Consider the following 15,131-nt stretch of genomic DNA (forward strand, 5'->3'; position numbering starts at 1 on the left):
GCGGACAACCAGACAGAGACTGAGAAGCATATGGTGAAACGTGCTGGAATTCTTTTCGGGAGGACGGAACTACCAGCTGAAGAAGGCAAGCGGCTGCCACACGCCTCTAACCAACTGTTCGTGCACAGCAACCAGAGCATCGTCTGAAGCATCAGTAGTAATTGCTAGAGGTGTGTTGGAGAGTGGATGCACCAGGAGGGTCGCGATGGAAACAGCTTACTAGGCATCATCAAATGCCCTGCTCATGTCCACTGACGAGTCAAGCATGTGATTAAGAGTTATTGCCTTTAAGCGCACTATACAGGGGAAGCAAAAGTTCACAAGTGGAATGAATCGGTGACAGAAATTCACCCTGCCCAAAAACTCCTGCAGTTTTTTTTAGTAGTGCAGGGCCGTGGGAAATCCATAATTACAGCTGCTTTTGAGGGGAGTGATTCTGCACCTTCTGCGGAGATGTGATGACCAAGAAAATCAATGCTTGACAACCCAAACTGGTATTTAGCAGGGTTAATCATCAACCCGTCTTGGCTTAAGTGCTCCTAATGTGTGCGGAGATGTGATAAGTGTTCAGATTTGGATGCACTGGTGACAAGTAAATCATCCAGGTAAACAAAAAGAAAATCTAAGTCTTCTAATACAGCGTCTATCAGCCATGGGAAAGTCTGGGCTGCATTTTTCAGCCCAAATGGGATGCACAGAAACTCAGAGAGGTCAAACGTGGTTAGCACAACTGTTTTGGGAATGTCCTCTGAGCACAGACACCTAGCTCCCAACTGGAACGACTTTGGAAAAAACTAACTTTCTGGCTAAATGTGCCAAAAGTCTTGGTAGTGTAGGACCAGGTAACAATGGGGGTGGTGACCTTATTAAGGTGTTGGTAGTCACACATAAGCAGCAACAACCATTGGACTTAGGGACCATTGGAGGGGTGAAGCCCAGCAGCAATTCGACTGGCGAACAATGCCAAGTCTTTCCATATTGGCAATCCTAGCCTTCAAGGTTGCCAGCTTCTCTGGGTCCAGTTTACACGTGCAGGAATGGACTGGACAGCCAGATGTAGAAATGTGGGGCTTGACCTCACATTTTGTGATTGTAGTGGAGAATGTGGGCTTGGTGAGGCTTGGGAACTCACCCCACAGTGGAGAAACTCACACGTGGTGGTATATAACAGAGTCGCTTTGGGGAACTTACTGCGGGAGCAAAGTAACAATCCAAAGTCCTTGACGTCCACAAGGCCACAGTTCTTAAGATCGACTCCTAGTCCTTGGGCACACACGAAATCTGCACTGAGCGGAGGTCTAGCCACTTCAGCTAGGACAAGTTCCCATGATTTACGTCACCCACTGAAGCGGTGTCACCAGTCGTGTCCTGTAAGTCTCGAGCCTGCTGCCGTTGGCAATCTTGAGCGAGGTTTTGTTGCTCTTTGCCTTCTCATCAGTAGGCAATGCTGGCAGCACACTCACTTCAGCAACTGCGTTACACAGGAAGCATCGCCCTGTCAGGGTGTCCGTAATAAACAGTAAACGACCCCAGCAGCTGGAACCCACGGTGTTCACAGACTTCTGATGTCCCGATGAGCTGGCACTGTCGAAGCTGCCAGGGGGTGGCACCTCCTAGTGTTCCTACTAAAGCGGGCGTGGTAAGACACAGGCCTGGCATCGTCTGTTTGGCGTCTGCAGGTGTCCTTATGTTGGGAGGCCTTGCTAACCAGGCTTACTGAGGTAGAGAAAGGAGGAGGAACGATGCACCGCTGCCTGGCTAAATGTACACTATGCAAGCTCCCTATAGCCCACCACGAGTACATTGGCGAGGGCTATGTGAACTTGATCGGGCATTTGCTGCATTAAGAGTTCACTAAAAATAAAACAAGGATGGTGATTTACCAGGAGGGACAACATGTGGTCCATTAGCTTAACATCACCGAAGCTGGGCAAGGAGAGCGACTGTTTGGTGCACTCGGACTCTGATAGTCCGTAAGTCTGTAAAAGGTGAGTTTTCAGCAATCGGTATATATCGTGTTCAGGCGGGTGTTCCAGTAGACTCACCACTCTCGCAGCCGTGGAGATGCCTAGTGACACAACTACTTAGTAGATTTTGGTGTCGTCAGCAACGACTTATCGCAGTGTGAATTGTACAAACAAATTTTGGCACTTTGCTCTGCAAACTCCAGCAGTTTCAAAGCAACTGTGTTGGCCAACATGTTCAATAACTCAAGTCATCCCAAAGCATAGTGGTCATCAATGTAGGTTATTGCAAATAAAACACGTCAGGCATTTTATATTTAACATAAAACCATAACAACTTATTTATATTACTCCAAACACTGAACACAAAGCATGGTAAATTACATTATCCTGCAGTATTGTTATCCGGATGATTATTATGGATCATCTTATCTGTAACAATCAGTCAGTTGTCATATCATTTGTAGGACTGACTCTAGAACTGTGATTGTTTCTGCTACAGGATCCTATAACTTGTTGGATTGTTTTTGGCTTCTCGGCATTTTGTGTATTTATCACCTTGAATTTGTTGGTTTTTTATTATGTATTTTTGATCATATTTTTGTGTTAACCAGCTGGTCCTGTGTTGCTACAATGAACCCCTCTGTTTCTGGGAAGAGGTCTCCAACACTGAGCCAAGTGTTCAACTCTTTCTTGTCTTCCATGCAGGGCCATGCTCTTCCATTGGTTAACTTTTCCTTCTGTACTGTCAATTTCTTCATCTTTCTGGGTTGTGCTCCCACTTGATAAGAAGTGGTGTGAGCTTCTTAATAGAATTGCATACGCTCATGTGGAGTGCTGAATCCTGTTTTTGCTGATAAAATACATCCTTACAGGTTTTATCTGACTGTTGTGTAATTCTTTTTTATGTCTGTTATTCCTTTTCCTCCTCCTTCTGTCCTAGCTAGTGTTAACCCAAGTGCCTTCAAGTGAACGTAGTGTTTTCTAAAATTTAAAATTTCGGTTCTCATTTTTCTTTGTAAATTTTCCAGATTGGTTTTGGACCAAGATATTACAGTATGTCAGAATAATATGTTAATATGGGTATAGCAAAAGCATTTATTGCTTTTGCTATATTTTTCCTATTGACCTCTGCTTTGCACATTTTCTGAAACTTTGAGTTAAATTCTATTGAAAGTTTTCCCTCTATCGCACTTTTTTCTTTGCTTGATAATATCCCATATATTTCATATCCATCCATCCATTCTATTGTATCCTGCTGCTCTGTTTTGTATTCTAATAGCTCTTTTGCACCTTTCTTTATGTTTGTAATATTATTATCACCTGTTTATTTTTGTATTTGCACAGTTTGTCAGTATTTGTTTATGTAGCTTTTCATTGATTCTGTTATACTTCTTTATTCTACAAGAAATTGAATCTCAGGGTAGTATTTGGTGACATATGCATACTTTGATAATAAAATTCGCTTTGGACTTGAATGTTGTCAGCTGTCTTACTTCCTCTCCTTCTCTAACCCCAAACTATTTACACATTTTCCCTTTGATCACTTCTCAGCTACATTGCCTAACTTACCCCTATGGCACACCACTAAGCCAGGGCCTCCAGTCCGAGAAATAACCTTCCACCGTTCCCCTCTGCTTTCTTCCATTAAGCTAATCGTGTATCCAATCATCCAGCTCTCCCTGGGTTCCATGTGGTCTAACCGCCAGGGCAAGCTGCCATGTGGAACACATCAAAGGCCACATGGGCCACCTACTCCCCTGCCCCCATCAACTTTCTTGGTCACACCACCAAAAAATTCAGTCAAGTTTGTGTAACCCTCTCACCTTAGGCTCGTAATGAGTTAGCTATTACTGCGAGTACAAGCTAACAGCAATTTAATTTAAAAAATGCATGGAAAGAACGTTGAAAAGTTAATTTCCATTGAAGGAACACATCTAGGGTAAATATGATACGGGTATACACAAACATAAAAGTTTAAATGTTCCTTCCAAGGAAAACAAAGGCAGTTACTGTACGAACACTGACACACTAATGCAAATGTACCATTTGCTGGGAAACAGTCATTTAACTCACACCAGTATAATCTTAAATTGAAATTGTATTGACAAAATATTTAAAACTATAATATATACACTAATATATATATAGTGGCGGCTCGCCCATGCGGCAAGCGAACCGGCACGAGTCCGCAGCCAGCGGCAACCGAGGGGGCTCTGAGTGCGGGGCAGACCTCGGCCCAGAAGCCGACGTCACTTCCACCCTGCAAAGAGCGGAGGATGCTGGGAGCGGAACCTTAGCGTGCGCGGATTGAAACAGTAAAGAGTTCAACCAGACCCTGCTCAAATCAGTGTGTTGCTTTCACTCGTTGCGTATCAGCGCAACTACAATATACACATGCATACACAGACACACACACATATACAGTATATATATTCATCTCTATGGTGCAGGTAATTGTTGGAGCTCATTGTTGCGTAAACTATCCAGTTTGCTTCATTTCGTTTACTCGTGATACTGAAACGATTTTGCACTGAAGAACCTGTTCCAGGAAACAAATATTCACACAACGTCCAAGGAAAGGGCTTTCTCCAAGGTCATGTGGTAACTAACTAACTAGTACATTTTCCATGGGACCACTGTTTGCGTGAGGATTTTCCGACATCAATATCTGTCCTTCCAAGTGGGTCCTGTGAGTGTATCAGCACGTTCTTCTATCACGTTTGTCATCCATTTCCATGTACTTTCTCTCCCCTCCCTCGATCCCGTGCCCCCCAGAGAAAAAAAATGGCTCCCCAGTCCTTTCTCCTGCACTTCCTCCAAATAAATGTTAACAAGACAAATCCTATTGGCTAATTCAACAAGCCAAACTTAATCAACTGAATTTTTATTTTAAACAGCAACAATAAAATTGCATAATGTAATTAAAGGAAAACTTATTGCATTTTGAGAAAATCTGCAAAAACAAAATACCCACCAGCGTAACTGTATTAATAAAATAAGGCATGGTCTTAAACCAGGGTATCACATTATCTTCCACCCACAAAGCAGTGCTGACTATCTCCCTAATTGACCCATCTTTCCAGACGTACACTCTGTGTATTTTATCCCCCAGATTCACCTCCAGTAACTTACCTACAGCAGGTATTAGACTTCATGATCTGTAGTGCCCAGGTTTTTCTTTGCCACCCTTGTAAATAAAGGCATAACATTCACCACCCTCCGGTCCACTGACACCTCACCCATTGCTAACAACGATGGCAATATCTCAGCCGGGACTCTCACAGTTTGTGGTTTGGCCTCCCAAAGTGTTTGTGGATATAACTGTTTTGCACCGCTTTATGTTCCAAGTTGTTATATGTACTCTTTCTCAATGTTCTGACCCTCATTGTTTCAAGTAGTCCCTGTCCTTGTTATCTGCATGGGAAAGGAATGCAGACTTCTCACAAACAAGAGAGTATCTGCAGGTGCTGGAAACCCAAAGCGACACTCACACAAAGTGCTGGAGGATCTCAGCAGGCCAAGCAGCATCTATGGAACAGATTAAACGGTTGACATTTGGGCTGAGGAAGGGTCTCAGCCTGAAATGTCAACAAACTTCTCACAGGACATCCATTAGTTCCTTCTCTTTTGTAAAGGTACTGAAGTGATTGTTCCTTAGCTCATTTCTGCAAGCTTCAAACGTACAGGAAGGTTATCCGTAAGATTAAAAGACAATGGAGAAAACTCACAGAGATGTTGCCAGGTTTTGAGGACCTGAGTTATAGGGATAGGTTGAACAGGTTAGGATTTTACTCCCGGAAGCGTAGGACAATGAGGGGAGATTTGATAAAGTATACAGCATCATGAAGGGTATAGATCGGGAGATTGGGCGTGGTGGCGATTACCACTGGGTCAGTAATCCAGAGACCCAGTTATACACTGACGACATGAGTTTGAATCCCACCATGGTGACATTGAATTCAATAAAAATATCTGATAACCATGAAACCCTGCCAATTGTCGTAAAAAGCCATCTGGTTCACTAATGTCCTTTAGGGGAGGAATCCTGCCGTCTATGTGTGAATCCAGACCTACAGCAATGTGGTTGACTCTTAAGTGCCCTCTGAAATGGCCTAGCAGCTAACTGCTAAAAAGCAAATAATAAGGACGGACAACCTAGGCACTGGAAACAACAACAGCAAAACCAGCCTTGTGGACGTTGCAAAGTCCTCCCTACTAACATCTGGGGACTTGTGCTAAAGCTGGGAGAGCTGTCTCACAGAGTGACAGAATCAAACCTTACAGTTAACATTCCAGACTCCACCATCACCATTCCCGGGTATGTACTGTCTCACTGGCAGGACAGGCCTGGCAGAGGTGGTGGCACACTGGTATGCAGTGGGGAGGGAGTTGCCCTGGCAACTCTCAACTTCGACTCTGGACCCCATGAAGCCTCACGGCACCAGGTTAAACAGGGGCAAGGAAACCTCCTGCTGATCACCACGTACCGTCCACTCTCAGCTGATCAATCAGCACTTCTCCATGTTTGGAGGAGGCGTTGTGGGTGACAAAAGCACAGAATGTACTCTGGGTGAGGGACTGCAATGTCCATCACCAGGAGCGGCTGGGTATTACCACCACAGACCGAGCTGGTCGGGTCCTAGTGGACTGGGACTACAGCAGATGCTGAGGGAACCAACAAGAGGGAAAAACACACTTGACCTCATTCTCACCAACCTGCCTGCCGCGGAAGCATCTGTCCATGACAGCATCGGTAGAAGTGACCACTGCGCAGTATTTGTGGAGACTAAGTCCCGTCTCCACATTGAAGAAACCCTGCTCCACGTTGTGGGCTTTACCACCGTGCTAAATGAGACAGACTTTGAACAGATCTAGCACCCAAGACTGGGCATCTGTGAGGCCCTGTGGGCCATCAGCAGCAGCAGCAGAATTGTACTCAACTACAACCTGTAACCTCATGGCCCTGCATATCCCCCACTCCAACATTACCAGCAGGCAAGAGGATCAACCCTGGTTCGATGAAGAGTGCAGGAGGACATGTCGAGAACAATACCCGGCATACGTCAATATGAGGCGTCACCCTGGTGAAGCCACAATACAGAACTACTTGCATGCCAAACACCATAAGCTGCCAGAAATAGACAGAGCCAAGTGGTTCCACAACCAACGGATCAGATCTAAACCATCTAACCCTTCCCCCTTACACATGCACCTAGATCCTCAGGCCCACGGCTATTTCATCAATTCATAGAATCATACAGTGGGTCTTTTCAGCCCATCTTGTCCCTGCTAACTTTGATGTCTGTCTACACTGATCTCATCTGCCTTCATCAGGCAACTTTGTGAAAGCTTCTTACCTGGATTTAATGCAGTCGTTCACCTCTCCTGTCAGCCACAGACGAATCAACTTTCCTCTTGTGTTTTTGTACCTTAAAGTAATATAGGTGAAGCAAACGAAATTATGAGGGTTATAGATGGGCCAAAAGTAAGCAGGCTTTTTCCACTGAGGTTGGGTGGGACTACAGCTACAGGTCATGGGCTAAGGGTGAAAGGTGAAAAAATTTAAAGGGAACTTGAGAGGAAACTCTTCACTCACCGGTTGTGAGAGCGTGGAACGAGCTGCTAGCACAAGTGGTGTATGTAAGCTCAATTTCAACATTTAAGAGAAGTTTGGATAGGTACATGGATGGTAAAGGTATGGAGGGCCATGGGAGTGGGCAGGGATTAAATGGTTTCAGCATAGACTAGATGGGCTGAAGGGCTCAATTTAGAAACAAAGAACATAGAAACATAGAAAAACTACAGCACAATACAGACCCTTTGGCCCACAAAGCTGTGCCAAACATGTCCTTACCTTAGAACTACCTAGGGTTACCCATAGCCCTTTATTTTCCTAAGCTCCATGTAGCCATCCAGGAGTCTCTTAAAAGACCTATTGTTTCCGTCTCCACCACCATCGTTGGCAGCCCATTCCACGCACTCACCACCCTCTGCGTAAAAAAACTTACCCCTGACATCTCCTCTGTATCTACTTCCAAGCATCTTAAAACTGTGCCCTCTTGTGTTAGTCATTTCAGCCCTGGGAAAAAGCCTCTGACTATCCACACGATCAATGCCTCTCATCATCTTGTACACCTCCATCAGGTCACCCCTCATCCTCCGTCACTCCAAGGAATCAGCCATCTCCTTGTCCCCCATTATTATTTCTTCAACCTCATTTTCTAGCGGTCCTACATCCACTCTTACCTTACTTTTATTTTTTACATACTTAAAAAAGCTTTTATATTGTTTGCAACACACATCAAAGTTGCTGGTGAACGCAGCAGGCCAGGCAGCATCTCTGGGAAGAGGTACAGTCGACGTTTCAGGCCGAGACCCTTCGTCTAGTCCTGACGAATTTCCAGCATCTGCAGAATTCCTCGTGCTTACATATATTGTTTGCAGCTTGTTTTCATATTTCATCTTTTCCCTCCAAATGATTCTTTTGGTTGCTCTCTGTAGGGTTTTAAAAGCTTCCCAATCCTCTATCTTCCCACTAATTTTTGCTTTGTTGTATGCCCTTTCTCTTGCTTTTAATTAGCTTTGACTTCCCTTGTCAGCCGCGGTTCTACTATTTCGCCATTTGGGTATTTCTTTGTTTTTGGAATACATCTATCTTCACCTTCCTCAGAGCCATCGTTGCTCTGCTGTCACCTTTGCCAGCAGCTCCTTCCAATTTACTTCACCCGACTTCCCTCTCATACCACTGTAATTTCCTTTACTCCACTGAAATACTGCTACATCAGACTTTGCTTTCTCCCTGTCAGATTTCAAGTTGAACTCACTCATATTGTGATCATTGCCTCCTAAGGGTCTTTTACCTTAAGCTCCCGAATCACCATTGGTTTATTACATAACCTTGCTGAAGGGTTTCGGCCCGAAACGTCGACTATACGTTTTTTCCATAGGTGCTGCCTGGCCTGCTGAGCTCCTCCAGCATTTTGTGGATGTGCGATTCATGCTCTGCTGTTAGGGAATGAGACAAGGCAGGTGACAGGAGTTGTGCTGGTCTGGTCTGTGGGTTGAGATTCTAAATTGGAGAAAGGCAAATTTTGATAGTATCAGAAAGGATCGGGCAAGTGTGGATTGGAGCAGGCTGTTTTCTGGTCAAAGTGTACTTGTTAAGTGGAAGGTCTTGGAAAATGAAACTCTGAGAGTACAAAGCTTGTTTGTGTCTGTCCGAATAAAAGGCAAAGATAACAGGTTTAGGGAAGCATGGTTTTCAAGAGACACTGAGATCCTGGTTAAGGGAAAAAAAAGGGTGCAGAGCAGGTAAAGGCAGGAGGGAACAAATGAGGTAGTTATGGAGTAAGAGAATTGCAAGAGAACACTTAAGAAAGAAATTAGAAGGGCTAAAAAGAAGGCATGAGGTTGCCCTAGCAGACAAGGTAAAGGCAACTCCTAACCGAGTCTACAGATATGTTAAAGAGAAAAAGGATTGCAAGGGACAAGATTGATCTTCTGGAAGATCAGAATGGTAATCCATGTGAGGAATCAAAAGAGGTGGGGGAAGACCGTAAATGCATTTTTTGCATTTGGTTTTACTCGGGAGTCTATGGAAGTAAGGCAAAATGGCATCAACTTCATGGACTCTATAATGATTACCGAGGAGGAGGTGTTTGCTGTCTTGAGGCAAATCAGGGTTGAAAAAATCCCCAGGGCCTGACAAGTGATCACAATGCCATTAGATTCAAAATAAACACGGAAAAAGGTAGATCCATTCCGCAGAGAAAGGCAACCCTGGGTGAGGCAAATACAGAAATTGCAGGGGCCCTAAAAGAGATATTTAAATTATCCTTAATGATATTGATAATATAATGAAATTGTAAAAAAAAGTTGAAATTGTATAAGGCATTGGTAAGGCCAAATTTGGAGTATTGTGTATAGTTCTGGTCACCGAATTATAGGAAAGATGTCAATAAAATTGAGAGAGTACAGAGGAGGTTTACAAAATGTTACCTGGGTTTCATCTCCTAAGTTACAGAGAAAGGTTGAACAAGTTAGTTCTTTATTCTTTGGAGCGTAGAAAGTTGAGGGGGGCTTGATAGGGGTGTTTAAAATTATGAGGGGGATTGATAGAGTTGACGTGGATAGGCTTTTTCCATTGAGAATGGGGGAGATTCAAACAAGAGGACATGAGTTGAGAGTTAAGGGGCAAAAGTTTAGGGGTAACATGAGGGAGAACTTCTTTATTCAGAGAGTGGTAGGTGTGTGGAATGAACTTCCAGCAGAAGTAGTGAGACAGGTTCGATGTTGTCATTTAAAGTTAAATTGGTTAGCTACATGGACGGGAAAGGAATGGAGGGTTATGGGCTGAGTGCAGGTCGGTGGGTCTAGCTGAGAGTAAGACTTCGGCACAGACTAGAAGGGCCGAGATGGCCTGTTTCCGTGCTGTAATTGTTATATGATATGTGAGGTACCGGAGGATTGGAGGATAGATAATATTGTTCTGCTGTTTAAGATAGGCTCTAAAAATAAACCAGGAAATTATAGGGCAGTAAGCCTAAAATCAGAAAAGGGAAAGTTTTTGGAAGGTACTCTAAGGAACTGGATATACTGTATGTGTAAGATAGTCATGGACTGATTAAGGATAGTCAGAATGGCTTCGTGCGTGGTATGTCATGTCTAACCAACCTTAAAGAGTACTTTTGAGGAAGTTACCAGGAAAGTTGATGAAAGCAAGACAGTGGATGTTGTCTACATGGAGGCATTTGACAAAATTCCGCATGAGATGTTGGTCAAGAAGGTTCAGTCGCTCAGCATTCAAGATGAGGCAGTAAATTGGGTTGGACATTGGCTTTGTGGGAGAAACCAGAGAGTGGGAGTAGATGTTTGCCTCTCTGACTGGAGGCCTGTGACTAGTGGAGTGCCACAGGGATCAGTGCTGGGTTGGTTATTGTTTGTCATCTATAACAATGATCTGTATGATAATGTGGTTAACTGGATCAGCAGGATTGGGCTGTAGCTGACAGTGAGGAAGATTATTAAATTTTACAGTGGAATCTGGACCAGCTGGAAAGATGGCAGATGGAATTTAATGCAGACAAATGTGAGGTGTTGCATTTCAGCAGAACCATCCAGGGCAGATCTTACACTGAACGGTAGGACACTGAGGAGTGCGGAGGAACAAAGGGCACATAATTCATTGAAAGTCGGGTCACAGGTAGATAGGGTCATCAATATTTATGGTTCTATTACTATTTATTATTTATGGTACAACTGTAATGAAAACCAATTTCCCCCGGGATAAATAAAGTATGACTATGACTATGACTATAAAAAAGACTTTTGGCACATTGGCCTTCATAAATTAATGTATTGAGTACAGAAGATGGGATGTTATGTTGAAGTCATATAAGACATTGGTGAGGTCTAATTTGGAGTACTGTGTGCAGTTTGAGTCACCAACCTACAGGAAGGATGTAAGCAACACACATCAAAGTTGCTGGTGAACGCAGCAGGCCAGGCAGCATCTCTAGGAAGAGGTACAGTTGACGTTTCAGGCCGAGACCCTTCGTCAGGACTAACTGAAGGAAGAGTTAGTAAGAGATTTGAAAGTGGGAGGGGGAGAGGGAGATCCAAAATGATAGGAGAAGACAGGAGGGGGAAGGGATGGAGCCAAGAGCTGGACAGGTGATTGGCAAAAGGGATATGAGAGGATCATGGGACAGGAGGCCAAGGGAGAAAGAGAAGGGGGGGGAACCAGAGGATGGGCAAGGGGTATGGTGAGAGGGACAGAGGGAGAAAAAGGAGAGAGAGAAAAAGAATGTGTGTATAAAAATAAATAATGGATGGGGTACGAGGGGGAGGTGGGGCATTAGCGGAAGTTAGAGAAGTCAATGTTCATGCCATCAATTTGGAGGCTACCCAGACGGAATATAAGGTGTTGTTCCTCCAGCCTGAGTGTGGCTTCATCTTTACAGTAGAGGAGGCCGTGGATAGACATGTCAGAATGGGAATGGGGCGTGGAATTAAAATGTGGCCACTGGGAGATCCTGCTTTCTCCGGCAGACAGAGCGTAGGTGTTCAGTGAAACGGTCTCCCAGTCTGCGTTGGGTCTCGCCAATATATAGAAGGCCACATCAGGAGCACCGGACGCAGTATGTCACCCCAGCCGACCCACAGGTGAAGTGTCACCTCACCTGAGAGGACTGTCTGGGGCCCTGAAATAGGATTGTAAGAGGTCAGAGCAATTTTACAAGGCCGTTGCTGGAACTGAAGTACCTGAGTTATCAGGAAAGATTGAATAGATTTATTCCTTGTAACGTAGAAGATTCAGAGGAGACTTGATAGAGGCATACAAAATTATGAGGGGTATAGATGGGGTAAATGCAAGCAGGGTTTTTCCACTGAGGTTGGGTGAGACTACAACTCGAAATCATAGGTTAAGGGTGAAAGGTGAAAAGTTTAAGGGAAACATGAGGGGAAACTTCTTCACTCAGACGGTCGTGAGAGTGTAGAATGATCTACCAGCACAAGTGGTGCAAGCAAGATTGATTTCAACACTTAAGCAAAGTTTGGATAGGTACATGGATGTTAGGGATATGGAGGGCTATGGTCCTATGGTGCATGTCGAATGAGTAGGCAGTTTAAATGTTTCAGCAGGGACTAGATGGGCCGAAGGTCCTGTTTCTGTTTGTACTTTTCTATGACTGTGTTACTTTAAGTTGTCCTGTGACTAGGCTTTGGTTAAACAAATGTGTTGCTGGGCGGCGGGGCTAGCTGGGCCAGAAAGGCTTGTTCTGCACGGAATCGACATAAATAAGCAAATGCAATTCTAAATGGTCAGATTTTACATGAGTGTTAGCACTGAGGTCACCGTTTCACCACTTGCACTGCACAGAACGTCAATGATGTGAACTCTGTGATGTTTTCTTCCTTAAAGGTCTTCAGCTTTCCCTTTGTATTTTAAGCAGCAGATCAATTACGCGTGGAGCGGCTTTTCAAGGAGCTGACGGATTACAGATTCATATTCCCATATGTTATGTCCGGGAAGAGGAAGCGGAGTCTGGCAGCCTCAGTCCAGGTAATTCATTGCCTGGGTTCCACAGTTGGACGGTGTGATCTCAGGCTGGGCACTGCTCAGACCATAACATATAGGAAGAGAATTAGGCCACTTGGCCTATCGAGTCTGATCCTTCATTCCATCACGGATGATTATCCCTCTTGACCCCATTCTCCTGCCTTAAATACAGAAACATAGAAAACCTACAGCACAATACAGGCCCTTCGCTGTGCTGAACACGTCCTTACCTTAGAACTATCTCGGCTTTCCCATAGCCCTCTATTTCTCTAAGCTCCATGTACCTGCCCAGGAGTCTCTTAAAAGACCCTATCGTATCCACCTCTACCACTGCTGCCGGCAGCCCATTCCAAGCACTCACCACTCTCTGCGTAAAAAACTTACCCCTGACATCTCCTTTGTACCTACTTCCAAGCACCTTAAAACTATGCCCTCTCGTGCTAGCTATTCCAGCCCTGGAAAAAAAAGCCTCTGGCAATCCACACGATCAATGCCTCTCATTATCTTGTACACCCCTATAAGGTCACCTCTCTTCCTCCATCGCTCCAAGGAAAAAAGGCCGAGTTCACTCAACCTATTCTCATAAGGCATGCTCCCCAATCCAGGCAACATCCTTGTAAATCTCCTCTGCACCCTTTCTATGGCTTCCACATCCTTCCTGCAGTGAGGTGACCAGAACTGAGCACAGTACTCCAAGTGGGGTCTGACCAGGGTCCTATATAGCTGCAACATTACCTCTCGGCTCCTAAACTCAGTGCTATGATTGATGAAGGCTAATACTCCGTATGCCTTCTTAACCACAGAGTCAACCTACTCCCCATAACTTTTCATGTCCTGACCAATCAGGAACCTATCAACCTCCACTTTAAGTATATCCATTGACTTGGCCTCCACACCCATCTGATGCAGTGAATTCCACAAATCCACTACCCTCTTGCTAAAGAAATTCCTCCTCACCTCCATTCTAAATTTACATCCTTCTATTCTGAGGCCGTGCCCTCCGGACTCTCTCACCACAGGAAACATCCTCTCCACATTCACTCTGTCTAGGCCTCTCAATATTCAATAAATTTCAATGAGATCCCCCCTCATTCCTCTCAACTCCCATGAGTACAGCCACAGAACTGTCTAACGCTCCTAATACATTAACCCTTTCATTCCCGGAATCATTCCCACGAACCTCCTCTTGATCCTCTCCAATGTCAGCAGATCTGTTCTTCGATAAGGAACCCAAAATTTCTCACCATGCTTCAAGTGCAGTCTGACTAATGCCTCAGAAAGCTTCAGCTGTACTAACTCAACCATGGAGCCCAAGCAGCGGTAGTCATACAGCAGACTAACAGGCCCTTCGGCCCATCATGTGTATGCTGGCTGACAAGTTCCTATCCACACTAATTGGATTTAAGCTCACCCTCAAAGTTGAGTTCAGGTATGCACAAGTTACTTTCAGCAGCATTAAAGGCACATACCATCAGAATCAGATTTAATACCACCGGCTGAGAGATATTTAGAGAAGGTGACATCGAGGAACTGAAACTGCTGGCCCTTTCCATTACTGATCCCTCGATGTTTGTTCCCTCAACTTCTCCTTCCGGAAGTCCACAATCAATTGCTTACTTTACCAGCACCGGGCCTGTAGCCTTCAGTGTCCTTGTCAATCAAGTGCTCAGCCAGATGTTTCCCCATGTTGTGAGGCTCTCTCTGCCTCCTCCACCCCCTCAAGCAGCGCGTTCTGGGTTCCAGCCACACCTTGGGGAAACATTTCTTTTCCAGATGCCCTGTAAAGTCAGAATCAGGTTTATTATCACTAACAATATGGTGTAAAGACATAAAAATCTACCAATACATAGAGCATAAAGAAAGGAACAGTGAGATAGTGTACATGGGTTCATGGACCGTTCAGAAACCTGGTGGCGGAGAGGAAGCTAAAAGCTTCAATGTGGGTCTTCAGGCTCCTGTACCTCCAGTAATGAGAAGAGTGTCTGCTGGGTCTTCAGTGATGGATGTTGCCTTCTGGGGGCATGGCCTTTTGAAGATGTTCTTGATGCTGAGTACACTTGATGGAGCAAGCCAAGTCTGCAACCCTCTGATGCTGTCCATTG

At 44.7% G+C, this 15,131-nt stretch overlaps 1 protein-coding gene across 4 annotated transcripts in view; it reads left to right on the plus strand.

Moving 5' to 3' along the window:
- LOC134345890 (disintegrin and metalloproteinase domain-containing protein 12-like) overlaps window positions 1-15,131 on the plus strand; it is a 221,200-nt gene that overhangs the window by 25,089 nt on the left and 180,980 nt on the right. The window contains exon 2 of one of the 4 annotated variants that reach the window (XM_063047227.1): window positions 12,920-13,032. The exons of 2 other annotated variants lie outside the window; for them this stretch is intronic. In XM_063047227.1, coding sequence (XP_062903297.1) covers window positions 12,920-13,032 — 113 coding nt within the window. The remainder of the gene's footprint in view (window positions 1-12,919; window positions 13,033-15,131) is intronic. One more of the 4 variants, XM_063047228.1, reaches the window with a different exon arrangement.

Source organism: Mobula hypostoma, chromosome 4 (assembly GCF_963921235.1).
Source record: "Mobula hypostoma chromosome 4, sMobHyp1.1, whole genome shotgun sequence".
NCBI classification, from domain to species: domain Eukaryota; kingdom Metazoa; phylum Chordata; class Chondrichthyes; order Myliobatiformes; family Myliobatidae; genus Mobula; species Mobula hypostoma.